At 31.4% G+C, this 26,401-nt stretch overlaps 1 protein-coding gene across 1 annotated transcript in view; it reads left to right on the forward strand.

Moving 5' to 3' along the window:
* The first annotated feature begins 639 nt into the window (after positions 1-639).
* Positions 640-26,401, forward strand: part of LOC114327663 (CLIP domain-containing serine protease B10-like) — a 48,391-nt gene continuing 22,629 nt past the window's right edge. The window contains exons 1-3 of the mRNA XM_028276337.2: positions 640-711; positions 8,097-8,149; positions 19,057-19,235. Coding sequence (XP_028132138.1) covers positions 648-711; positions 8,097-8,149; positions 19,057-19,235 — 296 coding nt within the window. The 5' untranslated portion in view covers positions 640-647. The remainder of the gene's footprint in view (positions 712-8,096; positions 8,150-19,056; positions 19,236-26,401) is intronic.

Below are 26,401 nucleotides of genomic sequence, written 5' to 3' on the forward strand. Positions count from 1 at the left end.
GCCCGTACTCGGGGCCATCGTTTATTTTCTCAGCCATATTGATTAACCTGGGAAAATAGTGTAGTGGTCATTCCCTTCGCTTTCTACACCGCTGTGTACACGCTGTTTGAGTGGTTGCTACCGAGTACTGTTCTGTATTGACCGTTCTGGCCTACATTATTCCACTTAATAGGGATACTGAAAAACCAGCTGCCGATTCCCAGCTTCGATTTTATAGAAGCCCTAAAACCAGGGGGCTGCCACTTCCGTCCTCCAGACCGTTGTGAACACCTTCTTCTCCGCCCTGGATGCCGTTGTGGGCTTCATCCGTGACCCTGGACAGGGTACCCTTAGCAGGTACTGGTTTCCCGGGTCAGGAAACACCTGGAATCTGCAGAAGGCAAGGATTGATTCAATTTCCCTGATAGGACTATCCAAAAGGAGTTCCTACCTGCTACCCAACCTGCCTGGTATAAACAGGCATTATTTTCATCCATCTTTTTTTTGAAACCGTAAATAATACATTTTTGATTTACCGGTATAAAAATATTTTATCTATCAGAACAATTATTGCCATGAACATAATTGCAAAATGATGGTTTATTAATGAGAGTGAAAAGCAGGGTTCAAAATCTCTGACGTAGTTTTTAATTCATTCCATAGTGAAAATGAAGCGAAGACATACGTTGAGGTGTTGTTTTCTTTTAATATTGTTTTATCATTGCACATCTGGTAAGCAACTTGTTGTAGTAATTATTATTAAAATCAGTTCTTGTAACTATGTAAGATGTTTCAAACTCAAGACCATTTTTCTTTCTTTCTTTCTCCCCTTCCTTATACTCTTTTAGTTTAATCTTTCCTGCATCTACTATTTGATGTATTTATTTTTTCCTCGGTGTGCCTTTCTTCTTCTTTTGTTATTTTTTGTTTCTTGAAATTTTCTCAATAGTCTACAGGGTTTAATTCTCATCAGATATCCATACCAGTTTAACCTCACAATCTCAGTACCAATTTTTTTTCAGTCCTTACATTCACGTATATATCTTCGTTTCTTGTTACGAAATAATCTATTTGAGAGTGATTTTCTCTACTTTCATATATAATTTCCTTGCCCGATCTAAAATTTCGCAGTTTGTCTCCTTAATAATCATATCAAGAAAGCTTTTCTTTCAGAGAGTGATTTGTTGTGACATGTCTAAATTAAATTTATGTTTAATTTTATTAAGTCACAATTGATTATGAAAATTACATTTTTTTACAAAAAAAAATGACTTTTCGATTTACACTCCAGAAAACGTTTACATAAGAAAATATTTCGGATTGTATCAAAAAGGGTGTAGGTATATGTTTTTCAGAAATTGGTGTTGACCTACTTGGGCGTGATGTAGTCAACAAGTATGTTATGGCTGAAGAGATCTGAGGGTGGATTTTTGCCCCAACAAACATCAAATTTTGATTATTCTGTCTGTTACTGCATTCTGCATTACTATGTATTATTGGGCGGAGGTAAATTCCTCACCAACCAGTAAAAACATATAATCCGACAGGTATTTTCCTCACCAAATTTAAAGGTTCCTATTAATCCGGTAGGTATTTTCCTCACCAACTCACTCAGGTAATAAAATAAAAATATAGGTTTAATTTAAGAATGCCTATTATGAAAGCATCCGAAATCCGAATAAAAGACATTAATTTCCTGACATTATAATAATAGTTTATAATATAGATAATATGCAAGACGTATAAATTATTATTTAATATTTACTATAATAAGACAGACACTTTACAAAATCCATTCTAGTCATTTGTTTAGACTGATATCTTATTAATAAATTTACTATATTTTTCAATTTCAGTTTAACTTGTTTATATTTGATAGGTTTTGCAATATGCAAACTTTAAATTTTAACATACGTATCTACCTGAAATTGTTTAATTTTTTCAAAGAAAATATATATGGATGGATGCGTATTACAAAACGATAAATTAAAATGCGAATGAAAAGATTCGCAAGCATTCGTAATACGAATAACAAAATAATTTGCCTCTGTCCACAAATATGGGGAGAATATGGTATTTTCGTCTATATAAGTTTAAACTAAATAATCAACATATCTATCTTAAATTTCATTTGGGGGCGTTCAAGTATTACGTAACGCAGTTTTTGAAGATTTTTGACCCTCCTCCCCCATGTAACGCGCCGTAACGTTATGCAAGACCCCCCTCCTCCAAGGTGCGTTACGTAATACTTGAACGCTCCCTTTCCTGGTTTGCATGACATTAATCAAACACAAAACAATCTGATACGTCTTCTGGTTTTATATGTAAGGCCAAAAGTATGTTTGAGCCACTTGCCTCTTTCAGAATCATTTTTATATTCTGATATCAAATTAAGAGACCAAGACATTTCTATACCAAGCTTAGTGTAGGTGAAATTTACAACCATGTATTTCAGTGTTCGGACAAATTTCAATAATTGCATTCCTTTTTTAATTCTTCAAAAATTTACTAGCATTAAACTCAATTTAGAGGCTTTAAAAATTTCTGATTTTAACAAATAAAAAATATTGTTGTAAATTTCTGTTTTTTGTTTGGCAGTAAACAGTATAATAAAGAAATATAATGCCCATTAATTAGCCCATGAATAATGAATAATGGCAATGTGCCATCCATATAATAAAATTCAATGTGGCTAAAAGTCTTATATTTGTTTCACAACTAAATACAATTATCCTACTTTTGACACAGTTAATAAAAAGAAAATTTTCTTTCTTAGTTGTTTTTTGAGCACACCCCGTCACAAATTCTTGAACCTCATCAATATTGGAAGGAAGTCGACCAGGCATCATTTTTCGTCGATAATTATATATTTTTTCTTATGTAACTGACAACAATCGTAGTAATTGTTTCAGACAAATTAGCTGCAAGTGCTTGGCGTGTAATTTTGGCTGGTTTTTCAATTCTCTTGGGCTTAACGTTTACAATAGTTATAAACAATTTTTCGATCTAACTTCTGACAATCTGGTTCATGATTATGTTGTCGGCTACTTCTAGATATTGTAAAAGTTGCACCAATAGGAAAAAATTTCGCACTACAAGTTGTTTTATCCTCCAGAATACTTCTTTACTTTTTAAAACTTTCACTTTATAAAAAATAAAATTTTCAAATACCAATACCGCGTAAGGTTTACCGTTTCACTTTCTATTAAACATTCCATTTTTGTCAAAATTCCAATTGTGACTAAAAATAAAATACTATAATTAATTAATCAATTATTATAATTATAGGTACCTACTGTAATTTAATAGTAGATAAATAATGCAATTGAATGCCTTTTAGTAAAATCTACCTGAAATAACCATTTTGGTTTTGGTGAGGTAAATACCTGTGGGATTATGACATACCCTTATAAACGCAGGTAAAAGATTATTTTGGTGAGAAAATTACACCCGCCGGTATTATTTGCTTTCTACATTTTTTTGGGATTTTTTTTATATTGTGTTTAAGTATTGTGTGTTGCATATGCATTTTGTATGGTTTTAGACGATGTGTTCCATCGTCACAGATTTTCTAGTATAGTCCAGAGAAATAAGATTTTTCTCGTGACACATCCCCCTCCAGGCCGAAACCAAATTTGAGTAGTATGGACATCTATATTAATAACCTTTATGTTTCCTGCAGCCGATTTTGATGATATACATACATAGTTATAAACAAATGAAGATCAAAAAACGGTAAATTTTCGCTTTTTTCGTCTATAACCAAAAAGTTAAGCATTTTAAACAAATTTGAGAGTAAGAAGCTCATAAATCGTCTAAAAAATTTCAATATGGCGTTTGCTGAATATGTCTATCCTTCTTGGTTGCTTAGAAAATTGCAAAATAAATCATAAATTTTGAGTTTTTATAAATATTCATAACTTATGTAAAAAATTAACTTGAACCTTTTTATTACACGAATTGCTGAGACTTGTGGTGCTTAAATTATATTTTAAATTTCAAAGCAATTGGTCAAGTAGTTTAAAAGTTATTTAATTTGTTTATCCCAAATTCATTTTTTTGCAACGCTATAAGTCAGAAAATTATGAGGTTACAGTAAGACTTCTAACAGTTTATGGAAGAAGAAAATTTTTAATATTGATTTAATTTAAAAAATGACAAAAGTAATGTTAAACAATGTAAAATTATTTTGCAAAAACATGTCGATTGTTTGCTTACTTATAAACAATTAGAATAACTTTTTAACCGTTACTCGTAGAAAAAATATTTTTTCAGATTTGGAAAGACTGAATTTTTATACACATTTAGAAAGAAAAACAATTGTCTTAGGACAATTAGGGACGAAGTTAGCCCCCCTTTTTTAATTCACTTTGCAAAATAATTTTGCAGTATTTAGAATTACTTTTTGTCATTTTTTTAAAATTAAATTAGTAGTATAAATCTTCTTCTTTCGTAAACTATCCAAGGTATTAGTTTAACTTCACCATTTTCTGACTTATAGCGTTGCAAAAAAATTAATTTGGGATAAACAAATTAAATAACTTTTAAACTATTGGACCAACTGCTTTGAAATTTAAAAAAAAATTAAGTACCACAGGTTTCAGCAATTCGTGTAATAAGAACGTTATAAGCTAATTTTTATATAAGTTATGAATATTTAAAAAACTTAAAATTTATGACTTATTTTGCAATTTTCTAAGCAACCAATAAGGACAGACATATTCAGCGAACGCCATATTGAAGTTTTTTATACGACATAATGAGCTTTTCACTCTCAAAGGGCCTAGCCGGCTAAGATGGTGAAAAGTGCCCCCAACTCAATTTAAATTCCATATAGGTTACTTTTGAGCACATATAGAGGAACTCACTTTCTGAAATTTTTAGCCCCCTAGGTGGTCATGTGACCCCTAGAGCCTAATTAGGCTTATTATGTTTTTATTTTTTATCTCAGCTGCGTCAAGAGCTAGCCAAAAACTTTATTTAAAAAAGTTGTAAGCTTCAAAAAGATCTATACGAAAAAGTTTTTTTTTTATTTTTTTGGCGGTAAATTCGAATTTTTAGAACAATTTTAAACTTTTAAATAACTCTGAAAAAAAAACTAAGACACTCGTTTTTACGAAAATCAATTATAATTTGTATTTTTGCACAATCGTTCACTCTGAATTTTTTCAGATTTTTAAAACTGGTGAAACGTACCTTTAAAAATAAAAAACCGCATTTTTTCGGTTTTTTTTTTTTTTCGTTTTTTTGATACAATTTTATACATATTTTTCAAAAAAGGTAACACCGTCACTAGAATAGGTAAAAAGATGAAAAATAATTGAGGTTTGCTTGATAAATTTTTTTTGTAACGTCATCCATTCTCAAGATACAGGGCGTTGAAAAAAACAAAATTTTACACATTTTTTACGATTTTGCCGAAACTATCGGCAACATGTCAATAAAATTTGGTAGATTTTAAGAGGTAGTTATTGTGCATTTTTTGACATACAATTGAGAATTTTATATTCATTATTGGCGTGCATACGGGCAATGGTCTGAAATTTTTAAAGAAAAAAAGATGGTACGCCACCGACATATTTCAAATTAACAATCATTTTTGAATTCCTCGTTCTATTTGTGGCAAAAAATCTATCTTCCCATTTTTTCATACAACGCGCCGTTTTGTTGCAAAAAATAAAATATCTTAACGTTTCCAAAGTATTCGAATTAATTTTTATAATGGATGTACGAGTTTATGTATGTACAATATGTACATAGATGTAGAAACTACTAGAAGTTCGAATGCTTTGTAAGGGTTAAGATCTTTTATTTTTTGAATAAAAATGGCGCGTCGTATAAAAAAATAAGAAGATAGATTTTTTGTCACAAATTGAACGAGGAATTCAAAAACGATTGTTAATTTGAAATATGTCAGTGGCGTACTATCTTTATTCTTTAAAAAGTTCAGACCATTACCCCTATGCGCGCCAATGATGAATATCAAATCCTTAATTGTATGTCAAAACATGCACAATAACTACCTCTTAAAACCCGCCAAGTTTTATTACAATGTTGCCAGTAGTTTCAGCAAGATGGTAAAAAATGTGTAAAATTTTGTTTTCTTCAACGACCTTTATCTTGAAAATGGATGGCGTTACAAAAAAATTTTATAAAGCAAACCCCAATTATTTTTCAGTTTTTTACCTATTCTAGTGACGGTGTTAATTTTTTTGAAAAATATGTATAAAATTATATCAAAAAACGAAAAAAAAAACGAAAAAATGCGGTTAAACCAGTACCTGTGGATCTTTTGATCACTGAGTGTGTTTCAAAGATCTACATCTTTTGTTTTTTCATAAACATTATCTTACTTACTCTAAAGTAATTAGGGAATTAAAACTTGAGACTGTCATTTTCAGGTTGGGCGTAGATTTACGCTCCTGCTATGTCTAGGACTCGAATGTTGTTTTTTGATTGGAATGTGTCTAAAGATATTCAACTTCTCATCTTTACCGATGAGCCCAGAGAGGTTGAAGAGGGCGAAACACATTTCTAAGAACTGGTGTTTGGATCTTTGATTCTATTCAAAAAATTTTTCCCAGCCCGAAATGGTGGATGTGTGAATTATTCGTAAGGGGATTTTTCCACATTCTCTATTTCATTTGTTTGATGCGGTTTTTTATTTTTAAAGGTACGTTTCACTAATTTTAAAAAGCTGAAAAAATTTAGGGTAAAAGATTGTGCAAAAATTCATGTTATAATTTTCGTAAAAACGAGTATCTTATTTTTTTTCCAAAGTTATTTAAAAGTTTAAAATTGTTCTAAAAATTCGAATTTCCCGCCAAAAAATAAAAAAAAATTTTTCATATAGATCTATTTGAAACTTACAACTTCTTTAAATAAAGTTTTTGGCTAGCTCTTGATGCGTCTGAGATAAAAAATAAAAACATAAACAGCCTAATTAGGCTCTAGGGGTGTCGCGTGACCACCTAGGGGGCTGAAAATTTCAGAAAGCGAGTTCCTCTATATGTGCTAAAAAGTGGCCTATATGGAATTTAAATCTAGTTGGGGGCACTTTTCACCATCTTACCCGGCTAGGCCCTTTGTTTGAAATACTTAACTTTTTGGTTATAGACGAAAAAAGCGAAAATTTACGGTGTTTTTATCTTCATTTGTTTATAACTATGTATATTATCAAAACCGGCTACAGGAAACATATAGGTTATTATTATAGATGTCCATACCACTCAAAAAATTTGGTTTCGGCCTGGAGGGGGATGTGTCACTAACAGGATATTTTTTTTCCTTATTTCTCTGAACTAGTACGCTCTTCTTAGTATGTTCGTGTTGCTAACTGCTTCTTTTAGTATTAGTAACCAAAGCCTGCTATATTCTGCCGGTGGGTTTAGTAGACATTTTTCTTTATTGAGCAGGATGAGGGTTTATATACTATACTTTGGTTTTTCTCTTTTTTAATTATGTTTCTTTCATGCTTATAAATGCATCTTTTCATTGTATTTTGTGTTCATTTTCGCAGGTATATTTGCAAATCTGGGATTTATCGAAGTCGCTGTTTTTGATGTATATGTCATGTCCGTTTAATCTGACACTTAGTGGTTTTGCGGTTTCTCCCACATAGAAATTGTTGCATTCACAGGGTATTTTATAGATGCAGTTCTCTAATACCTTTTGTGCGTTGTAAGGTTTGGTTTTGGCCGGAAAGACCTGAGCCTGTTGGTTTTTAAATGTTGTTATGATCTTGTGAGTCCATTTTTGTCGTATTTGTCGGCAATCAGTTGTGGGTTAATAAAATTTAAATACAATATTTAGCTTTTTTTTCGGTCTTACTCACACAGTATTGTTCTCAGCTCTCTCGATCAATAATCAGCATTATCTAGTGCTACTTTTCCCTACATACCACAATTTTTTATTCACTTAGTACTCAGTCACACTTATGCTCTCCTTTTTTTGGTTTCTCTTAAAATTTTTTAAGAATCACTAATAAAAGAATTCCCTATCTATCATGCACTTTTGTTTTGCTCTTATGCCGCCACTAGTATGCTTACACTTTAAATGGGATACAGGAAAAAATCTTATTTAAAATTTTGTAGTTAATTGCATCATTTTTTTTACAGTTGTTATAGCTGAATCAAATCTAATAATTTCTGACACACAATGTGGATTTTCGGTAAGGAAAAGAATTTTTACATCATCAATTTCTTATATTCATCGTGGTAGGGGAGCAAAGTATGCTAAATATGCAGTCACTCTTTGGGGACCTATTGGGTTGTGAAGAGTAGGTCCTAAAACCAAAAAAGTTAAGTAAAGTTTTCCATTTTAGTGGGGACTTGTCCATTTTTAATTTAATTTTCCACTTCCAACAATTGTTTTTTAGATCATAGCGCCATCTATCCATAATTTCAAAAAAATATCTCGAATAAAAGTTACTTATTTTTACGTAAAAAATCCAAATCTGCAGTAAAAAATGGGGGTTCCCGTTTAAAGTTTTAAAGTAACCCCCACCCCACCTCCGTGGGGGGTCGTGTTTGGTTCCATTCGATAGATTTTTCAAAAATATTAAATAATTGTATTTTCAGTTTTTCTATCTGATGTTCATTTCGCGAAATATCGTATTTAAAATATTAAATTTACCCCCACGCCTCTCCGTGGGAATTCATGTTTGGTATCATTCGATAGATTTTTGAAAAATATTGAGTAAGTATTTTTTAGTTTTTCGATCTGTCATTCATTTTGCGAAATATTTGTTTTTCCCTTGTGAAATTTTGGGACCCGCCCATTTCCTTGCGCCCCGCTCAATTCGTCAGATTTTTTAAATATACACTGTTTTGCATGTACCCCACTTATCTTATGTTAATCTGACAATTTCGAGTTTTTCTAAGGATAGATTTTTTCAGTCCCCCTTAACGAACTCCCCTGCATTAAGATCCAATATATGGTAGAGGTACATTTTCAGAGTACAATAGTTCTCCCCATGTAATAATCTAACGCGCTCGAGTAGCTGCAAAAATCCCCGCTTGGGCTCCCCTGCCTTCGATCTTTGCAACAATATAAAAAAATTACTATAATGTTCACAAAAAATACGATGTACAAAACCTAAAATTCAACATCACCTAAAATTATGCTCGTTTTCATATTGGATTTTTTTTTAACAGATTAATGGTTTCCATGAATTTTTTACTATTATTTTAGATTTGTATTTGGTATTGACACAGTTGGGCAAAGGTTTACTCAAACGTCTTTTTTGAACTTAGGTGAAAGAAAATAAATGTTTTCCTGATTTTAAGTTTGAGACACCCTGTAGGGAGGACAAATAATATACATAAGTGTGGGTGTACATCGAAATCGTATTATAGTCTTATGTTTTGTGAACATATTGTTTTTTTTTGACTGTACCTGATATCTTTAGAAACAAAGAAAATAGACAGTTTTATTATTTATCATGACCGGTTTTACCTGAAACAAATCTAAATTAACAATAAAAAATAACCGTCAACAAACTTTAAAAATAGAAAGGCACATAACGTTAATTCTGATCGACACCTAAGAGTTATTTGTCGACCAAGTGAGCGGTATGCACAGCGCAACCTAAGAGAAACGAGCTTGTTTAATGGAGACTCTGTGATGATTTGGGGTGAAATTTCCTTGAGATTAAGTAGAGATTTGGTATCTACGTGGAGGCACTTTAACCTTCCGATGACCAACCCTTTTTTGTTACACGGACGACCAAGGGGGAAAAAATGACCCCAGGTCAAAAATGTCAAAAATGACAATTAACAAAAAAATAAAGTTTTTTTTAATTTTTTTTTTGGCATGGACTTTATGTCATTCAGGCAGTCACAACATGAGTATTAGTGTCATGTGTAGTGTGTATGTTGAGTAAGTGTCTTGTTACTTTGCAAAGTCGACGTCATTAGCGTAAAACTACTTGTAATTACACATAATAGACGCTATTTTACTAAACATCAACTTAAGAATATATTTTTTATTCGTAAAATATAGGGAATTTTTTTATTTCAAAATATGAGGATATCTAGAATGATATTAAAGTCAAATAAAAAAATAATGAGTTAAAAATTGAAAATACGTTTGAATTTATTAAAGAAAAACATACGCTGGGGTCACAATTTCCCCCGCTTGGTCGTCCGAAGGTTAAATAGAGAGAGGTACATTGCACAGATTTTTTTTCTTTGAACAGTGTTCCTTTCGCAGTAAACAGGGTGTTTGCTAACGAATGGGCCGTAGCTTAACCTTACATTCATTAGGTTAAATTAGGTCGATTTATAGCTAACTTACCTTAGTACAGAAGTTGATAATAACCGCAATACAGGATGTCAAAGTACTTTTATTTTATTTAATTTTGAATATTAACTGAGAGGAATGGGATAATAACACGAACTATGGAATATGGTGGTTTTTTGGGACGAGAAACCTAAATTCCCTACCAAAAATTACATATTACTCAGTCTTTCAATGCTCATTTAATACGTTCAATTTTTTTATCTGTCACCCTTAGTCTAGTAAAATAAAATTACACTACATGTAAATCAAAATGTAAATTCGTACAGGTTGAAACAAATTTTATATCAAAGTTTAGGAGGGTACAAAAGATATTTTCAAGAAAGTATCCAAATCATACAAGGGGATCATTGTTTAAATAATTAAAAAGTGGTCATTCTTGCAAAAAAATTACTTTTTTAACTGCTGAGGTCATTAAATTACTAATGAAGGTATATAGGATTGTTTTCTGTAAATTTGAAGGGTAAACCTTTCACATAAGTCTTACTAAATTAAATTTGACCCCCTATTTATTTAAATAATTATACATAAAACTTTAAAAACAAATTTGCAAAAAATTATTTTTAGTGTTTTAAATAACCACTATAAAATATCTTGTTTTACAGGATAAGTTATGCTATATTATCAGTATTACGCAAAAAAAATTGGTCGAAAAATATTTCATATTTTTTGAGATATTGAATTTGTTTATTAAATGTTACTATATTTTCAATTGCAAAAACGCGGTTATTTCCAAAGAAATGTTCACCTGTATTAAATCTTATTATTTTTATTTTTATGTATATTTTCGATAAATGTATTGATAAATTCAAATTTCAATTAAACTGCCCCCTAAAATTGCATTTGAAAATAATGCAAATTTGTTTATAATTTGTTTTTTTAATAACGTCGCGGTGATTAAATAGTTTAACATGCCGTTTCGATAATTGGGTTCCTGGGAATTTTTCACTAATTAACAAATTTTTTTGTCTTTTTTTCCTCTTCTTTTTTTTCTTTGCATTGTATTACTACGGGACCTTTTTGGGTTAAGTTTCATTAAGAATGTCGAATCTCTAAGTTGTAGATTCGAGACCTAAAAATATCAAGATTGGTCTAAAATCACTTAAATAAAATGTGGCTACTTACTGAGTTACAGGGTGTTTTATTTAAAAATTAAAAAATTATTTTTACCAAGTACTTTCAAACTAATTGACGTATCCTTATCATACTTTACAGAAAGTGTGAGTACTATACAGTATACTAAATTGTGATAAACAAAAGTTTCTAGCTACCACCAGAGGCGTACGACAGGGGCCAGTTAATGGTTGACCCTTCCCAAATTGTACACCACTGAGGGAATTACTATTTTAGCGAAATTTTTTGATTCTCCAATACTTTCTATGTAAATAATATACTCTTTACTGGTAACGATTAAGTCATTAGTTTTCGAGATATTGGACGTTAAAAATGAAACGGCATAGTTATTTTGATTCATTCATTCATTCATTTTAAACTTCCAATATCTCTCAAACTGATGACTTTATCAATACCAATAAAGTTATTTACATACAAAGTATTGGAGAATCGAAAAATTTCGCTACAATAGTAATTTCCTCAGTGGCGTAGAATTTGGGAAGGGTCAATCATTCACTATCCCCTGTCGTGCGTCTCTGGCACTAGCTAGAAACGTTTATTAATCACAATTTAATAGGGTGTATAATAGCCACACTTTCTGCCAAGTATGATAAGGATACGTCAAATAGTTTTAAAGTACTTGGTAACAATAATTTTTAAATTTTTAAATAAAACACCCTGTAACTGAGTAAGTAGTCACACTTTATTTAAAAGATTTTAGTTATATCTTAATATTTCTAAGTCTAGAATCTACAACTCAGAGATTCGACATTCTTAATAAAATTTAACCCTAAAAGGGCCCGTAGTAATATAACTCCAAGAAGAAAAAGAAGAAGAGAAAACGACAAAAAAATTTTGTTAATTAGTAAAAAAATCCCAGGAACCCAATGATCGAAACGGCATGTCAAAATACTTAATCCCCCGTTATTAAAAAAACAAATTATAAACAAATTTGAATAATTTTCAAATGCCATTTTAGGGGAGTAGTTTAACTGAAATTTGAATTTATTAAAACATTTATCAAAAATATACATAAAAATAAAAATAATGAAATCTTAAGCAGATGAATATTTCTTTGGCAACAACCACGTTTTTGCAATTGAAAATATAGTAACATTTAATAAACAAATTCAATATCTCAAAAAATATTAAATATTTTTCGACCAATTTTTTTCTGCTTAATAAGGGTAACATAGCGCAACTTAGTCTGTAAAATAAGATATTTTATAGTGCTTATTTAAAACGCTAAAAATATTTTTTTGCAAATTTGTTTTTAAAGTTTTATATATAATTATTTAAATAAATAGGGGGTCAAATTTAATTTAGTAAGTCTTATGAGAAAGATTTACCCTTCAGCTTTGCAGAAAAAAATCCTATAAACCTTCATTGGTAATTGAATGACCTCAGCAGTTAAAAAAGTATTTTTTTTTTCCAAAATTGACCGCTTTTTAATTATTTAAACAATGATCCCCTTGTATGATTTGGATACTTTCTTGAAAATATCTTTTGTACCCACCTAAACTTTGATATAAAATTTGTTTTAACCTGTACGAATTTACATATTTACTTTTTTTTATTTTATTAGACTACCTACATTATTTTGAGATCAAGAATTTTATCCCCCTACCATTTTTACTAAAAAAATATATTACATTCATCTCGCTCAACTGAAGCGATTTCCAGTTACACGAATTTTATCTCTTCGATGCCAAATTCAATTTTTGCATTCCATTGTAGTTACTAAAAACCGTTTGACATTGTCATACGTTGTCATTGTCAATCATTGTCATACGTTGCAGCAAGTGTAGGTGCTGCAGCTAGCTACTACCAGAGGCGTACGGCGTACAACGGGAGAAAGTGAATGGTAGGCCCTTCTCAAATTCTACGCCATTGGCGGAAATTCCTATTTAAGTGCAATTTTTGGATTATCTTTCTTTCTATGTAAACAGTATATTTTTCATTTGTAACGGTAATGTCATTAGTTTTTGAGATATTTGAAGTTAAAAACGAAGGGACATAATACATTAGTCAAAATAACCGTACCGTTTCATTTTTAACCTAATATGCTAAAATAGCAGTTCCGTCAGTGGAGTAGGATTGGAAGGGTCAACCATTTACTTTCTCCTGTCGTGCGCCTCTGGTAGTAGCCAAAAACGATTATTTAACTTAATTTATTTTCTGCCAAGTATGACACGGATAATATGTGAAATATGTAGTTTTAAGCTGTTGCCCATTCGTTATCAAGTAACCTGTACAGTATATAGAAATTAATTTCATCTTAGTGTATGATAAGACATGGCCTCCTCACGCATCACATTATGTCGTCATTTAAAACACATATTAATAATAAAACCGTCCAATTTTCTTGTTATTAAAGATATCAGAGAAACTAAAAAAATAAAAATACAAAATGTTCAGAAAACATGAGACTACAACATAATTTTGATGTATACCTTTGTACCTTTTTCTCTCCAGGGTATCTCAAACATTTTCATTTTCAGTCAAAACACATGTTACAGAATAAAACCGTCAAAAAACAAAATGTTAACAAAATATAAGACTAGAATACGACTTCGATGCATACTCACACGTATACCTTGTCCTCCCTACAGGGTGTCTCAAGTTTAACATAAGAGAAACATTTCTTTCCTATAAGTACAAAAAAAATTGAGTAAATCTTAAAACTGTGTAAATTCCAAAGACAAATCTAAAACACTAAAAAAATTTTTGCAGTCCAGTAACCTTCCGTGACTAACATTGGGTCTGTGAGACCGGCCACTTAGAGTTTTTACGATTATACCCAAATTGTTCGTTATGTATCTTCGCCGCCGTCAGTAGCTGCCTGATTCAGGTGCCTGTTTTTAGTTTTGAAGTTTGAGTCTCCAATGTCAAGTGATTATGCAATTATCGGCAAATTTTGTCTCAGACACCGAATGTTGGATGTGACATACTCGATGAAAAAAATAGAAAATATAACGAAATAATGTACGAAAAAGAAGTGCTGGTAAGTTAGTAACTCAATTGCCAGAAGTAAAAGGTGAATCTATGTACAAAAATAAAACAGTGGAAAAATTGAGCTTGTTTTTCGTAAATGAGATGTGATATAGTTGTTTTATTTTCTTTCGTATTTTGCTAATGTTTAAGAGGCTTAATAAGTTTGCTATTCTTGTTTAATTGCACTTCCTCAAGGAGTAAACACGACCCTACGCTTGAAATTTTGTCAATGGAAACATTTTTTTATGTCGGTCTCTGACACTTATTTCTTCATGTATTATGTCCTTTCAGAACGTTGGTAATCGTCATGGCTATCTTAATTTTATTCACTGCCACCCTAAATAATATTCTTGTATCAACACCATACCAATCTCGCAAGTTCTTCAACTATGAGGTTCTTCTTCGTCGTGGACTGCGTTTGCCTGCTATTTTTCCTTGCATGATATTTTGTAGCAACCTATATTTGGGACCTCTCATTACATGTCCGAAATACTCCAGCTTTCTCTGCTTGATACTTTTTATGACCTCAGCAGCCTTTCTGAGACGTTCTAGTATTGTCGAGTTTAAGATCTTCTCCACCCAGGAAACTTTTAAAATTCTTCTATCTATAGCACCACATTTCGAAAGCCTCAAGGTGATTTAGATAGATTTTATTCACAGTCCAGTACTCGACACCATAAAGTAAGACCGAGAACACGTAGCGCGAAGTAGGCGGATCTTCAATACCAATTTGAGGTCTCTGTTACATAAAACCTTGGACATCCATCTAAAAACGGCTCTAGCCTGCTCTATCCTAGATCTGACACCGATGTTAGCTTTAATGTCCAGAAAATCTATGATAGTTGAGGAAGGTTAATCTGTCCATGGCAAAATCAACTACTCGTATATATATATATATATATATATATATATATATATATATATACGAGCGGGAATATAAAGCACTAAAATCGCCTAAACCTCTAACTATTTTAAAGTAAGAGGGATCATTATGAAACCTTTTGAAATCGATTCGGGAGAGCTTCAGCAAAAAAGTTGACGTATTGGTATGAGGGACAAATGAAAATTCCATGTTGTAGGTGGAATACGTATTTTTCAAAGTGCATCTCAAAGTGTTCAAAAAATAAAAATTCACAACTCTGAAAGTAATCCTGGAAATGAGTTCACTTTTCATAATCGGGAGGTTTTTGAGGTCGCTGAACACGAATATCGGGTCGGCTAAACTGTCTCCAGGTATTCCGGTATTCACGTCATCTCCTGGCGTTTTATAAAAAGTGGTTATGAAAATAGTTTAAATTTATTATCTCGAGGCTTTTGAGGTCTCTGAACACGAATATCGGGTCGGCGAAGTTGTAAGAGGTATCTGGTGCCCGGCTTGTACGTCATATCCTGGGGTTTTAGGGTAAGTCATTATGAAAATCGTTGAAATTTGTTATTTCGAGGGTTTTGAGGTCGCTGCAAACAAATATTGCTTCGACAATGCTGTACGAGGTCCTAAGGGACTAAAGGACTAAGGTCATAGGGAAACTAATGCCCTGTATCTACGTCGTCTCCGGAAATTTTATGGAGATTTGTAATAAAATGTGTTGAAACTTGTTATTTCGGGATTTTTAAGGTTACTGAGAGTTTTAGTCTCATAGTAGAAGTTCATACATCTTTATATTAAGAAAATATTACTAATACTAAAAACTATTTCGATTTTCTTTTATTTTTATAATCTGCGCTCTGAATTAAAATAACTTTCTGTTATTATTACTCACTGTTGAATTTTATAACGAATTTTTATAAACCTCCAGGAGTTGACGTAAATACTACGCACCAGGTAGCTCGTGCAACACCTTTCTTGCAATATTCGTCTTCAGCGACATCAAAAACTCCGAAATAATAAATTTCAACTATTTTTATACCGAATTTTCAGAAAACTCCACGAGATAACTTAAATACCGTGCACCAGATATCTCGTACAGCATTGTCGATGCAATATTTGGGTTCGGCCACCTCAAAAACCGAATTTTCATACCGAATTTTAAAAAAACTCCAGCAGATAACGTAGATATCGGTCACCAGGTACCTCGTACAGCATCTTCGATGAAATATTCTTGTTCAGCGAACTCAAAAACCCCCCATAAAATAAATTTCAGCTATTTCCATAACGAGTTCTCATAAAACTCCAGGAGATGACGTAGATACCGCGCACCAGGTACCTCGTACAGCATCGTAGAAGCAATATTGGTGTTCAGCGACCTTAAGAACCTCGGTATCGCAAGTTTCAACGATTTTCATATTGAATTTCCATAAAACTCCAGAAGACGACGTGCATACCGGAATACCGGACACCAGGTACCTCTTACGGCTTCGCCGATTTGAATTCGACGACCCGATATTACTGTTCAGCGACCTCAAAAACCCCCCGAGTATGCAAATTGAATCTATTGTCATTATTATTTTCAGAGTTGTGAGTTTTTATTTTTTAAACACTTGGATATGCACTTTGGAAAATGGATTTTCCGCCTACAAAAATGCAATTTTCATTTGTTCCTCATGCCAATAGGTCAACTTTCTCCTGAAGCTCTCCCGAATGAAATGCAACAGGTTTCATAACGACCCGTCTTACTTTAAAAAAGTTAGAGGTATAATGCTTTATTTCCTCGCTTATACAGGGTGAGTCATGAGGAACTGTACATACTCCTACCTCGTAGAGAGGCCCCTATGGGGAATAACAAATGACCATTAAAAAGTGTCTGCTCTCATTGTTTAATAATGTACAGGGCGAGTTTCGCATTTTGACAGAAATTTATATTCGTCATAATTTTTGAACGGTCAGCTCGATGTGCCTCTTATTTTGGTCAATCGTTATACTATTACCACCTAATCAACTGATTTATTCAAACTAGAAAAAAATCAGGTCCGGCTTTAAAAAAATTATTTCGTTTGGGTCTTAGAAAAAATTTCACCCTGTATACGCTTTTTGAAAACTCTAATATTAATTTTACAAATTAGACAAATAGGCAATTAAAATGACATATTTATTTTTTCCCCACACGATTACTTAATTTTTTATAAAAAAATTAAATTGACTATGAATTAAAAATTTGGCAAAGTGAATAGTAGATTTAAAAAAAAATTAACTTTTATTACAAAAATTAATTTTTTTAAACAAATATTTGATTTATATTACCACCCAATAAAATGATTTATTCAAATTAAAAAAAAATCAGGTCCGGCTTTAAAAAATTAGTTCGTTTGGGTCTTAGAAAAAACTTCACCCTGTATACGCTTTTTAAAAACTCTAATATGAATTTTACAAATTAGACAAAATAGCCAATTAAAATGGCAGATTTATTTTTTTCCCATACGATTACTTAATTTCTTATTAAAAAATCAAATTTGTCAAAATCGCAATTTTACCATAAAAATAAAAAAAATTTAACAACGTTTTTCTTAAAATTAAAAGTTTCACCATTTTTTTTTTTTTCTATAAAACGTCTAGATTTAAAACTCCCCATAACACTTCTCTTTGGACTCTATAGTTTAATATAGACGTGATCAAATATATAAATTTTAAATTTTTTCACTTAATTTTTCTGATTTAACTTTGCAATTCACGAATCTGCACCTTTTATTTTTAAAAATTCATAACTTTTACGAGAAGAAGACTGAAAGTCTACAACAATTGTCATAGTTTTCACAATGGTAAGAGATATGTGCTGTAAAAATTTCAGAAAAAAAAATTAAAATGGAACTTTGTAGCGAGTTAAACCGTGATTTCATCTTTTTTTTTTCATTTTTAAGTTAAAATTCCGATTTTGAATTTGATTTTTCAATTAAAAATTAAGTAATCGTGCGGGGAAAAAATAAATATGCCATTTTAATTGCCTATTTGTCTAATTTGTAAAATTCATATTATAGTTTTCAAAAAGCGTATACAGGATGAAATTTTTTCTAAGACCAAAACGAAATAATTTTTTAAATCCGGGCCTGATTTTTTCTAGTTTGAATAAATCAGTTGATTGGGTGGTAACATAAATTAAATATTTGTTAAAAAAATTAATTTTTGTAATAAAAGTAATTTTTTTATAATCTATGGTTCACTTTACCAAACTTTAAATTATTATTCATAGTCAAATTTGATTTGTTTATAAAAAATTAAGTAATCACGTGGGGAAAAAAATAAATATGCCATTTTAATTGCCTATTTGTCTAATTTGTAAAATTCATATTAGAGTTTTAAAAAAGCGTATACAGGGTGAAATTTTCTCTAAGACACAAACGAACTAATTTTTTAAAGCCGAACCTATTTTTTTTCTAGTTTGAATAAATCAGATGATTAGGTGGTAATAGTGTAACGATTGACCAAAATAAGAGACACATCGATCTGACCGTTCAAAAATTATGACGAATAAAAATTTCTGTCAAAATTCGAAACTCGCCCTGTATATTATTAAACAAGGGGAGCAGACACTTTTTAATGGTCATTTGTTATTCCCCATAGGAGCCTCTATACGAAATAGGAGTATGTACAGTTCCTCACGACTCACCCTGTATGAAAATGAGTATAGTTTAGGTGAAGTTTTATAGCATAGTTTTTTCACAGATGAAGTTTAGGTGATGCATAACTTTTGGAACTATTGAAACTTTGTGTAATAAAATATAATAATTGTTTAATTTTAGAGGGTTGATGAAAGGCCAAGTGGTGGACGAATAACATTGGATGGAGAATTTCCGTGGACAGCAAGACTTCATTACAATAGATCAAAGACATCGTGTGAAGGTACACTAATTAGTAAAAGAATAGTTTTAACGGCAGGTCTATGCCTAACGAGAAAGACTCAAAAAAGGCTCGGTCGGTTGTAAGTAACATCATTTATTATTCTAATATATTATTATTTTATAAAAAAGAATAATGTGCAACATAAAACATATCACATTTTTTGTTTTCATTTAAGTTCCAATGAGAGTTCCTATTAGGCTATTGACTATAATGCTCAAAATAAGGGAGTTAAAAGGAAGTACAACGTTATCGGGGTTTTATTGTTTCATATAGTCAATGGACCTTTAAATATGAAAAAAACCGTGTAGTGCTACCCTGCTACCATTTAAAGAGGTGCTTTTTGAGAAAGGGGTGAATTAGTCCCTAGGCACACGGTGCATAAGGGTGGGTTACAAAAAAATATATGGCCATTACAAAAAATATAGTAAAAAAGCAACTAAAAACACAAAAGAAAACAACCTTGTGTTTTGCCCCATAACTTTTCCAAGGGCATATATTTTGCTAGGACATTGCTTCACAGAAAAAAACTTCGTTAACGTTTGGTAGAAGTCTTTAGGATTATCTATAGATGGCGAAATTAGATTTTTCTAAATTCGCCACTCACAGCACTTTTGGATTATTTTCCTTATTATTTCGCAAACATTGTTCTGTAACTTTTTTTCTTCGTAGCTTTAGGTATATGCAATGGCACATTAGTAAAAAGAGAAGTGAGTTGTCTTTAAAATGGTCTACTACGGAAAGTTGTATGACTGTTTTTTAGCAAAATATGGTTTTTCAAAATTTTATACCTTTAACGATTTTTGATATGTTTTACGATTATTTTTAAATTTCTGAATATAACTTTTTTTCTTCTACATTTAGGTATGTACATTGCTTGTTGTCTTGACTTTAAAATGCTGCATTGTAAAAATTCTAGGATTATTTTTAAACAGGATATTCTTTTTGAAAATGTTACATATACATTTATACATATGAAATATGTTCCACTAAGTTGGAAGCATATGGAAAACTTTTTTATTATTAACTTTATGAAAAAATATTTTTTATAGAATGCTTGCATAGCCTAAAACCTAAGATGCAATAATCAGATATCAAATTTTATCAATAGTATAGACGAGGTACTATGTTAAGAAATATAAATTTCGCTTAAGGGTACGTACCTTTATATTTCACAACATGGAAAAATGTGATTAAGAAAAGTTATTTGGAATTAAAAATTATATGCTAATATTCAATTATATTCTCCTAATCGAAAATTTTTCTAAAATTCTGGGTACTTTTGGATATCCTACGGATATCTTATTTAAAAATAGTCCAGGGAGTTTTTACTATACGCCATTTTAAAGTAAGGGAAATAAGCTTTCGTTTTTATTCAGCAATGTATATTAATAAATGTACAAGATAATATATGTATAAATGTATACAATAATACTGTTACAATAATATGTAACAATGTATAAATGTACAAGAAAATAGTTATAAATAAAAAAATATGAAAAAAATTTTAAGAAACGCTTTTCTTTAGTTACGAGTGACTAAAATTAAAAATATTATAAAAAATCAAATAAAAACCAAAAAATAAATAAAATTGAAAAAATCTAACACATTCGTCAAAGAAAAGCGTGGCGCGTCTTCATCGAATAAACGGTTTTCGCCCCACGCTTTTCTTTAACAAATGTGTTAGATTTTTTAAATTTTTTTTATTTTTTGTTTTTAGTTGATTTTTTATAATACATATTTTTAATTTTAGTCACTCGTAACTAAAGAAAAGCGTTTCTTAAAATTTTTTTTTTCATATTTTTTTATTTTTTCCTTTTTAGTCTTACACTTTTCAAACATTAAAATATATCGTCATGTTTATTAAAATATGTTAGATGTGCTAACATGAAAAGTAGTCGGAATCGGCAAAAAAATTGAAACTTTATTGTTTATTTATGAAGCATAACGTAAACAATTAACGTATAAAGTAAAATTATGTATAGTTCATATCATTAGCTACAATCCGTAAAACTTTAAAGTTTTTTACATTGTAAAAAACAAGAGAATTTAAGCATTTTCCATAAAAATGGTTTTTTTATTTAAACAATTAATAAACATTAAAAAAAATTTTATTGACTATTCGTGCATTGTTCCCGCAAATGCATATGTCTGCAAATTTTCATTCATTTGCATTGGAGAAAAGGCCGTCAAATTAACGTCTAAAAATTTGACGCAAACTATTGAACTAAATAAAAGCGTTTAAAAATAATCGTAGTTACTTACTTACTTAGTCCTAAACCTTTCTACCTTTAGGTGTAAGGCTGGTGGAGTTGAGTTTGGCATTGTAGTCTCCATGCTTTCCAATCTTGCGTTAGGTTTCTTGTCAATGTGTCTTGTCTTTCCAATGTCAATCCCTTCTTGTGGACTTCTTTCCTGATTTCATCTACCCACATAACTCTTGGTCTTCCTCTTTTGTTTTTCCCCTGCACTCTCGTTTCGGACGCCCGCTTTGATAGCCAATCGTTCGACATTTTACACACGTGCCCGAACGATTTAAGTTGTGCCTCTACTATTTTTTCATTGACTGGTTCTAGTTTTAGGTTTTGTCTAATTGTTTCGTTTCGTATTTTGTCTGTCCGTTTTCTGTTTGCTATTTTCCTCAGACACCTTATTTCCATAGCATTGAATCTGGATTTTTGTCTCCCCGTCAATGTCGATGTCTCGCTGCTATACACGATTGTTGGTATAACTACTGATTTAACGACTGCCGTTTTTACTTTCTCCGGTATCTCTTTTTTCTCCAAAAATGTTGCTTTCATAATGTTAAATAAGCTTCCTGTTCATCCCATTCTCTCGTTTATTTCCATGTCTTGTTTACCATTATTTGATTCTATTATTACTCCTAGGTATTTAAAATATTCCACTTGCTCTAGTTGTTTCCCGTCTAATTCTATTGCGTGTGTCTTCCTCGTATTTGAAGTTATCATTGTTTTTGTTTTCTCTGTATTAATTTTCATATTTATGTTTGATAGTTCTTCTTCTAGGATTTCAAGATTGTTCTGTAAGTCGTCTCTGTTTTCTGCTATTAATACCATGTCGTCTGCAAATAGTAGCTCCGATAGTTGAGTCCGTTTCATTTGACAGTGTCCTAATGTTAGTTTTCTCATTCTTCTCTTGGCTTTCTTTATCGCTGCACAAGCCATTCTGCAAGAAAAAATATTTGGAAAGCGAGGTCCAGGAAGAAGAAGAACATCGTGGCTGAAGAACCTCAGAACCCGGTTCAACAAAACATCTGTGCAGCTTTTCCGCGTTTCTGCAGATAAGGTGAAGATTTACATGATGATTGAGCATTCGTCACGGATAGGCGCATCAAGAAGAAGAAGACTTATGCCAGTCTTGCTCTTTTAGTGATTTCTTCACGTTTATTCTTTTTGTCAAGTTTCAGAATTTGGCCTCGGTAGATAAATGTTCTTGGAGTAATATAAGGGAAAGTGGGGGAATGGTGCGCGGCGGGTAATCGTGCGCTGCATTGTATTTCAAATTCCGTGGAAGATTTTACGAACTCAACTAGTTCTACACCTTTCAACCGATCTCATGAACGGTTTACGCCCTTATCTTCAGTCGACCATTGCACGTGGACTAAGTCAGATCCGATTATTGAAAATTGCAAGAATTCTTCTAGTCTTTCTTCTCCAAAAAATAGGACGGTAAATCCTTAGGCTTTATTCAATTGCTTTGGACTTATTATTGATTTAAATCATGTTGTTTAACGTGTATTTTGGTGCATCTGTTGGTTGATATGGTTCAGTAGTTTTCCGTTTGTGATGATGATTATTATTTAGGGCACAAGGGGGTAAGAGTGCGCAGGAGTGCGCACGATTACCCCACAAACAATGAAATGGTAAATATAAAAATTACCATTTTTATTGCCAGATGCCACGAACCTACTCTAGAAAATCTACGATTCTTAAAAATATATTGACGAAGATTTAAAAATGAATGTGATCAGAAATGATGGCAGAAAATACAAGAAACAAGAGGGCTTTCAATATTCCCGAATCGATTTAAAAAAGATTAACAGGTTTGCACACGCCACCCCGTTTAGGCCGCACAGCTGTACAGCTGTGTTTCAGGTGAAGTAGAAAAATAATTAAGAGAATGTAATGTTAACGCTTGCTAAATTATTCTATGGCTTAACATAAAGAACTTAGATGATTGGTATTCAGGTATGCTAAAGAAAATAATATCCTAAATAATTTTAATAAAGAGAAGAAGTTAGCTAGCAAAGATTCGCTTTATGGGTTTACAAAAAGGAGTCATGATATAACATTAAGACAACAATTACAAGCACACCAATGAAGACAAAATTGGAGGAAGCCCATGAAAAGAGATGATTAATGGGCAAGAATCTTAAGAAAAAGGAGGAACAGAAAGCAGCAAGAAAGGCAACTGCTGAAGATATTTTGATAAAGAATCGCCAGATATCTCGCCAGACAGAGAAAAGAAAAAAACAAAAAAAGGCAAACAAAAAAAGAAGACAGTGCAGAAAGAGCTAACACCTGAGTCATCTGATGTAACAGACGGTTATTTGTCAGATATTATCGATGAAGACGAATTAGATGATGTTGAATGAAGCTTCATTCCGCCACCATTAGAAAAACCAGCTGTACGTAACGAGACATGCTCTATTTGTGGGGAGAGAGGGAAAAAAAGGATTATGATATACATGTGTATTACGTGCCTCGGGGAATCACGCAGAATATACACCTGTAAATACCCCAGAAAATTATAAATGCAACTTTTGTTTACGTTAAAAATATGACATTTAAGTATACCATACAATTCTTATTTCTTCATAATATTTTTATACTTTTGAAAGAAGTGTTTTTATTACATTAATTTTAAATTAATGTTTTTTTTCTAACATTAATTTAGTGCGCACCATTTCCCAATCTGTGCGCATGATTACCCTCATGGGTAGGCAATCGTGCGCAAATGCACTTCTTTTCTTTTTTTCATATTATGCTTTTGCACTTTGTATTTCTCTAAAACTTATTTTACATATGCAAAGTAGAAGAGTTAAGGCTTACTCTAACGTACTGGATGTTAGGATAGGTTGAAAGAATTTACAACAGAATCGATTTCTGCTTAAGTGCGCACCATTTCCCCACTTTCCCTTACATAATGCAGTACGTAAATCGTTCAGCTAGACATAGGGAATATACCAGTGGCGACGCGTGACTTTCTCTAAAGTGTTACGAAACCAGATGTAAAAAAATTATTTTGAACCTCCAGAACATAAGTTTTTGTTTTCAATCCTGTGGGATAAAATTAAACAAATCACTATTCCCAAATTATATGTATGTAATTATGTATATGTAACAGATATAAGAATAAATAATAAACAAACTAAACATACACTGTGTCAGCCAAATGGAATAAATTCAATAGTTCAAATACTAATTGTTTTTTTTTTTGGAAAATGACTGAATCTGTCGATTAGTATTTCAAATGGAAATTTTTTTTATTCAATAATAATAATGTATACAGGGTGTCCCAATTTAGATATATGGCGTCATCATTGATTTTCTTAAATGGCAAAACTGTCATTTTGATAGCTATTTGGATAGGGTGTGTAAAGTTATACATAACTGCAAAATATCAAATTTTTATTCCTTACCATTTACAAGATAATAAAAAATAACAAAGTCGTGTCTGTAATCTGGAATAAATTCAATAGTTTAAATACTAATTGTTTTTTTTAAATGATTTAATCTGTCGATTAGTATTTCAAATGGAAATTTTTTTCATACAATAATAATGTATACAGGGTGTCCCAATTTAGAGATATGGCGTCATCATTGATTTTCTTAAATGGCAATACTGTCATTTTGATAGCTATTTTGATAGGGTGTGTAAAGTTATACATATCTACAAAATACGAAATTGTTATTCCTTACCATTTACAAGATAATAAAACATAACATTAAATCTCTAAATTGGGACACCCTGTATACATTATTATTGTATGTAAAAAATTTCGATTACAAATACTAATCGACAGGTCTAAGCATTTTTCAAAAAAAAAACAATTATTATTTGAACTATTAAGTTTATTCCACATTACAGACATAAAGTTATTTTTTATTATCTTGGAAATGTTAAAAAATAAAAATTTGATATTTGGCAGTTATGTATAGCTTTACACGCTTTATCTAAATAGCCATTAAAATAAGAGAGTTGCTATTTAAGAAAATTAACGATGACGTCATATTTCTAAATTGGGACACCCCGTATACATTATTATTATATGTAAAAAATTAAGATTTAAAATACTAATCGACAGGTCTGAGCATTTTTCAAAAAAACAATTAGTATTTGAACTATTGAATTGAATCCATTTGGCTGACACACGCTGTATTATTCTACCATAAAATTAACATAAAAAAATAAACAAGTAGGTAAAAGAATAGATTTTGAAAACTATTGCTCATATTTTAATTCTTCCATTTTCAATAATATCAGTTACGCAATACGTATCAACCTTGTAGCAACACTCTTCCATGTTTAAATAGACGCACAATGTACTAAATCTGTAATAGGTACTAAACTAATGTTACCAATCCTCAAAATGGTGACAATACTGATATACACAGCGTGCCCGCGCGCTGTCTCTCGTCGCTCGAACAGAGCCGTCGCTCCTTCAAAATTTTCAGAAACGAGCTAGTTCCGAGCGATAGCGAGGTTTCTCCTGCGTTACCACTGCCATTATCGGTAACAGCATATAATAAAGTCCAATGGATTCATTTATCTCGCCAGTATTTTCGTGCGTCTAGTTGGCTATTTACTGAATTAGGTACTATTAATAAATATTTCTGTTGGTAAAAAATATAAATGGAATTATTTCATAACAGTCATAAAATATTTATTGCTAGATTTTTAACTGTTACCAATGGTAACAGTGGTTACACGGACGCTTCGCCAGTGGAATATACATTAAGAGAATTGTGGCAACTGCGCTAACCTGTGTTAGTTGAAGCTTCTGTTCGCGTACGAGTTTTTGGTGCAATAGAGCTGTTAGAACGAATAGAATGAGTGAGTTTTGAAGCAAAGCTGTCAATAAATAAATCAAAAACTGCTTATGATTAATGAGTTAATAATTTTACTTTAATTTAAAAAAAAATTTATTTAAAAACTACATAATTTCAAAACTACACAGTTTTCCCATTCCCTTAGGATAAAAATATGTAGCTACTACATTGTCAT

This window comes from Diabrotica virgifera, chromosome 7 (genome assembly GCF_917563875.1).
Source record: "Diabrotica virgifera virgifera chromosome 7, PGI_DIABVI_V3a".
Taxonomy (NCBI): domain Eukaryota; kingdom Metazoa; phylum Arthropoda; class Insecta; order Coleoptera; family Chrysomelidae; genus Diabrotica; species Diabrotica virgifera.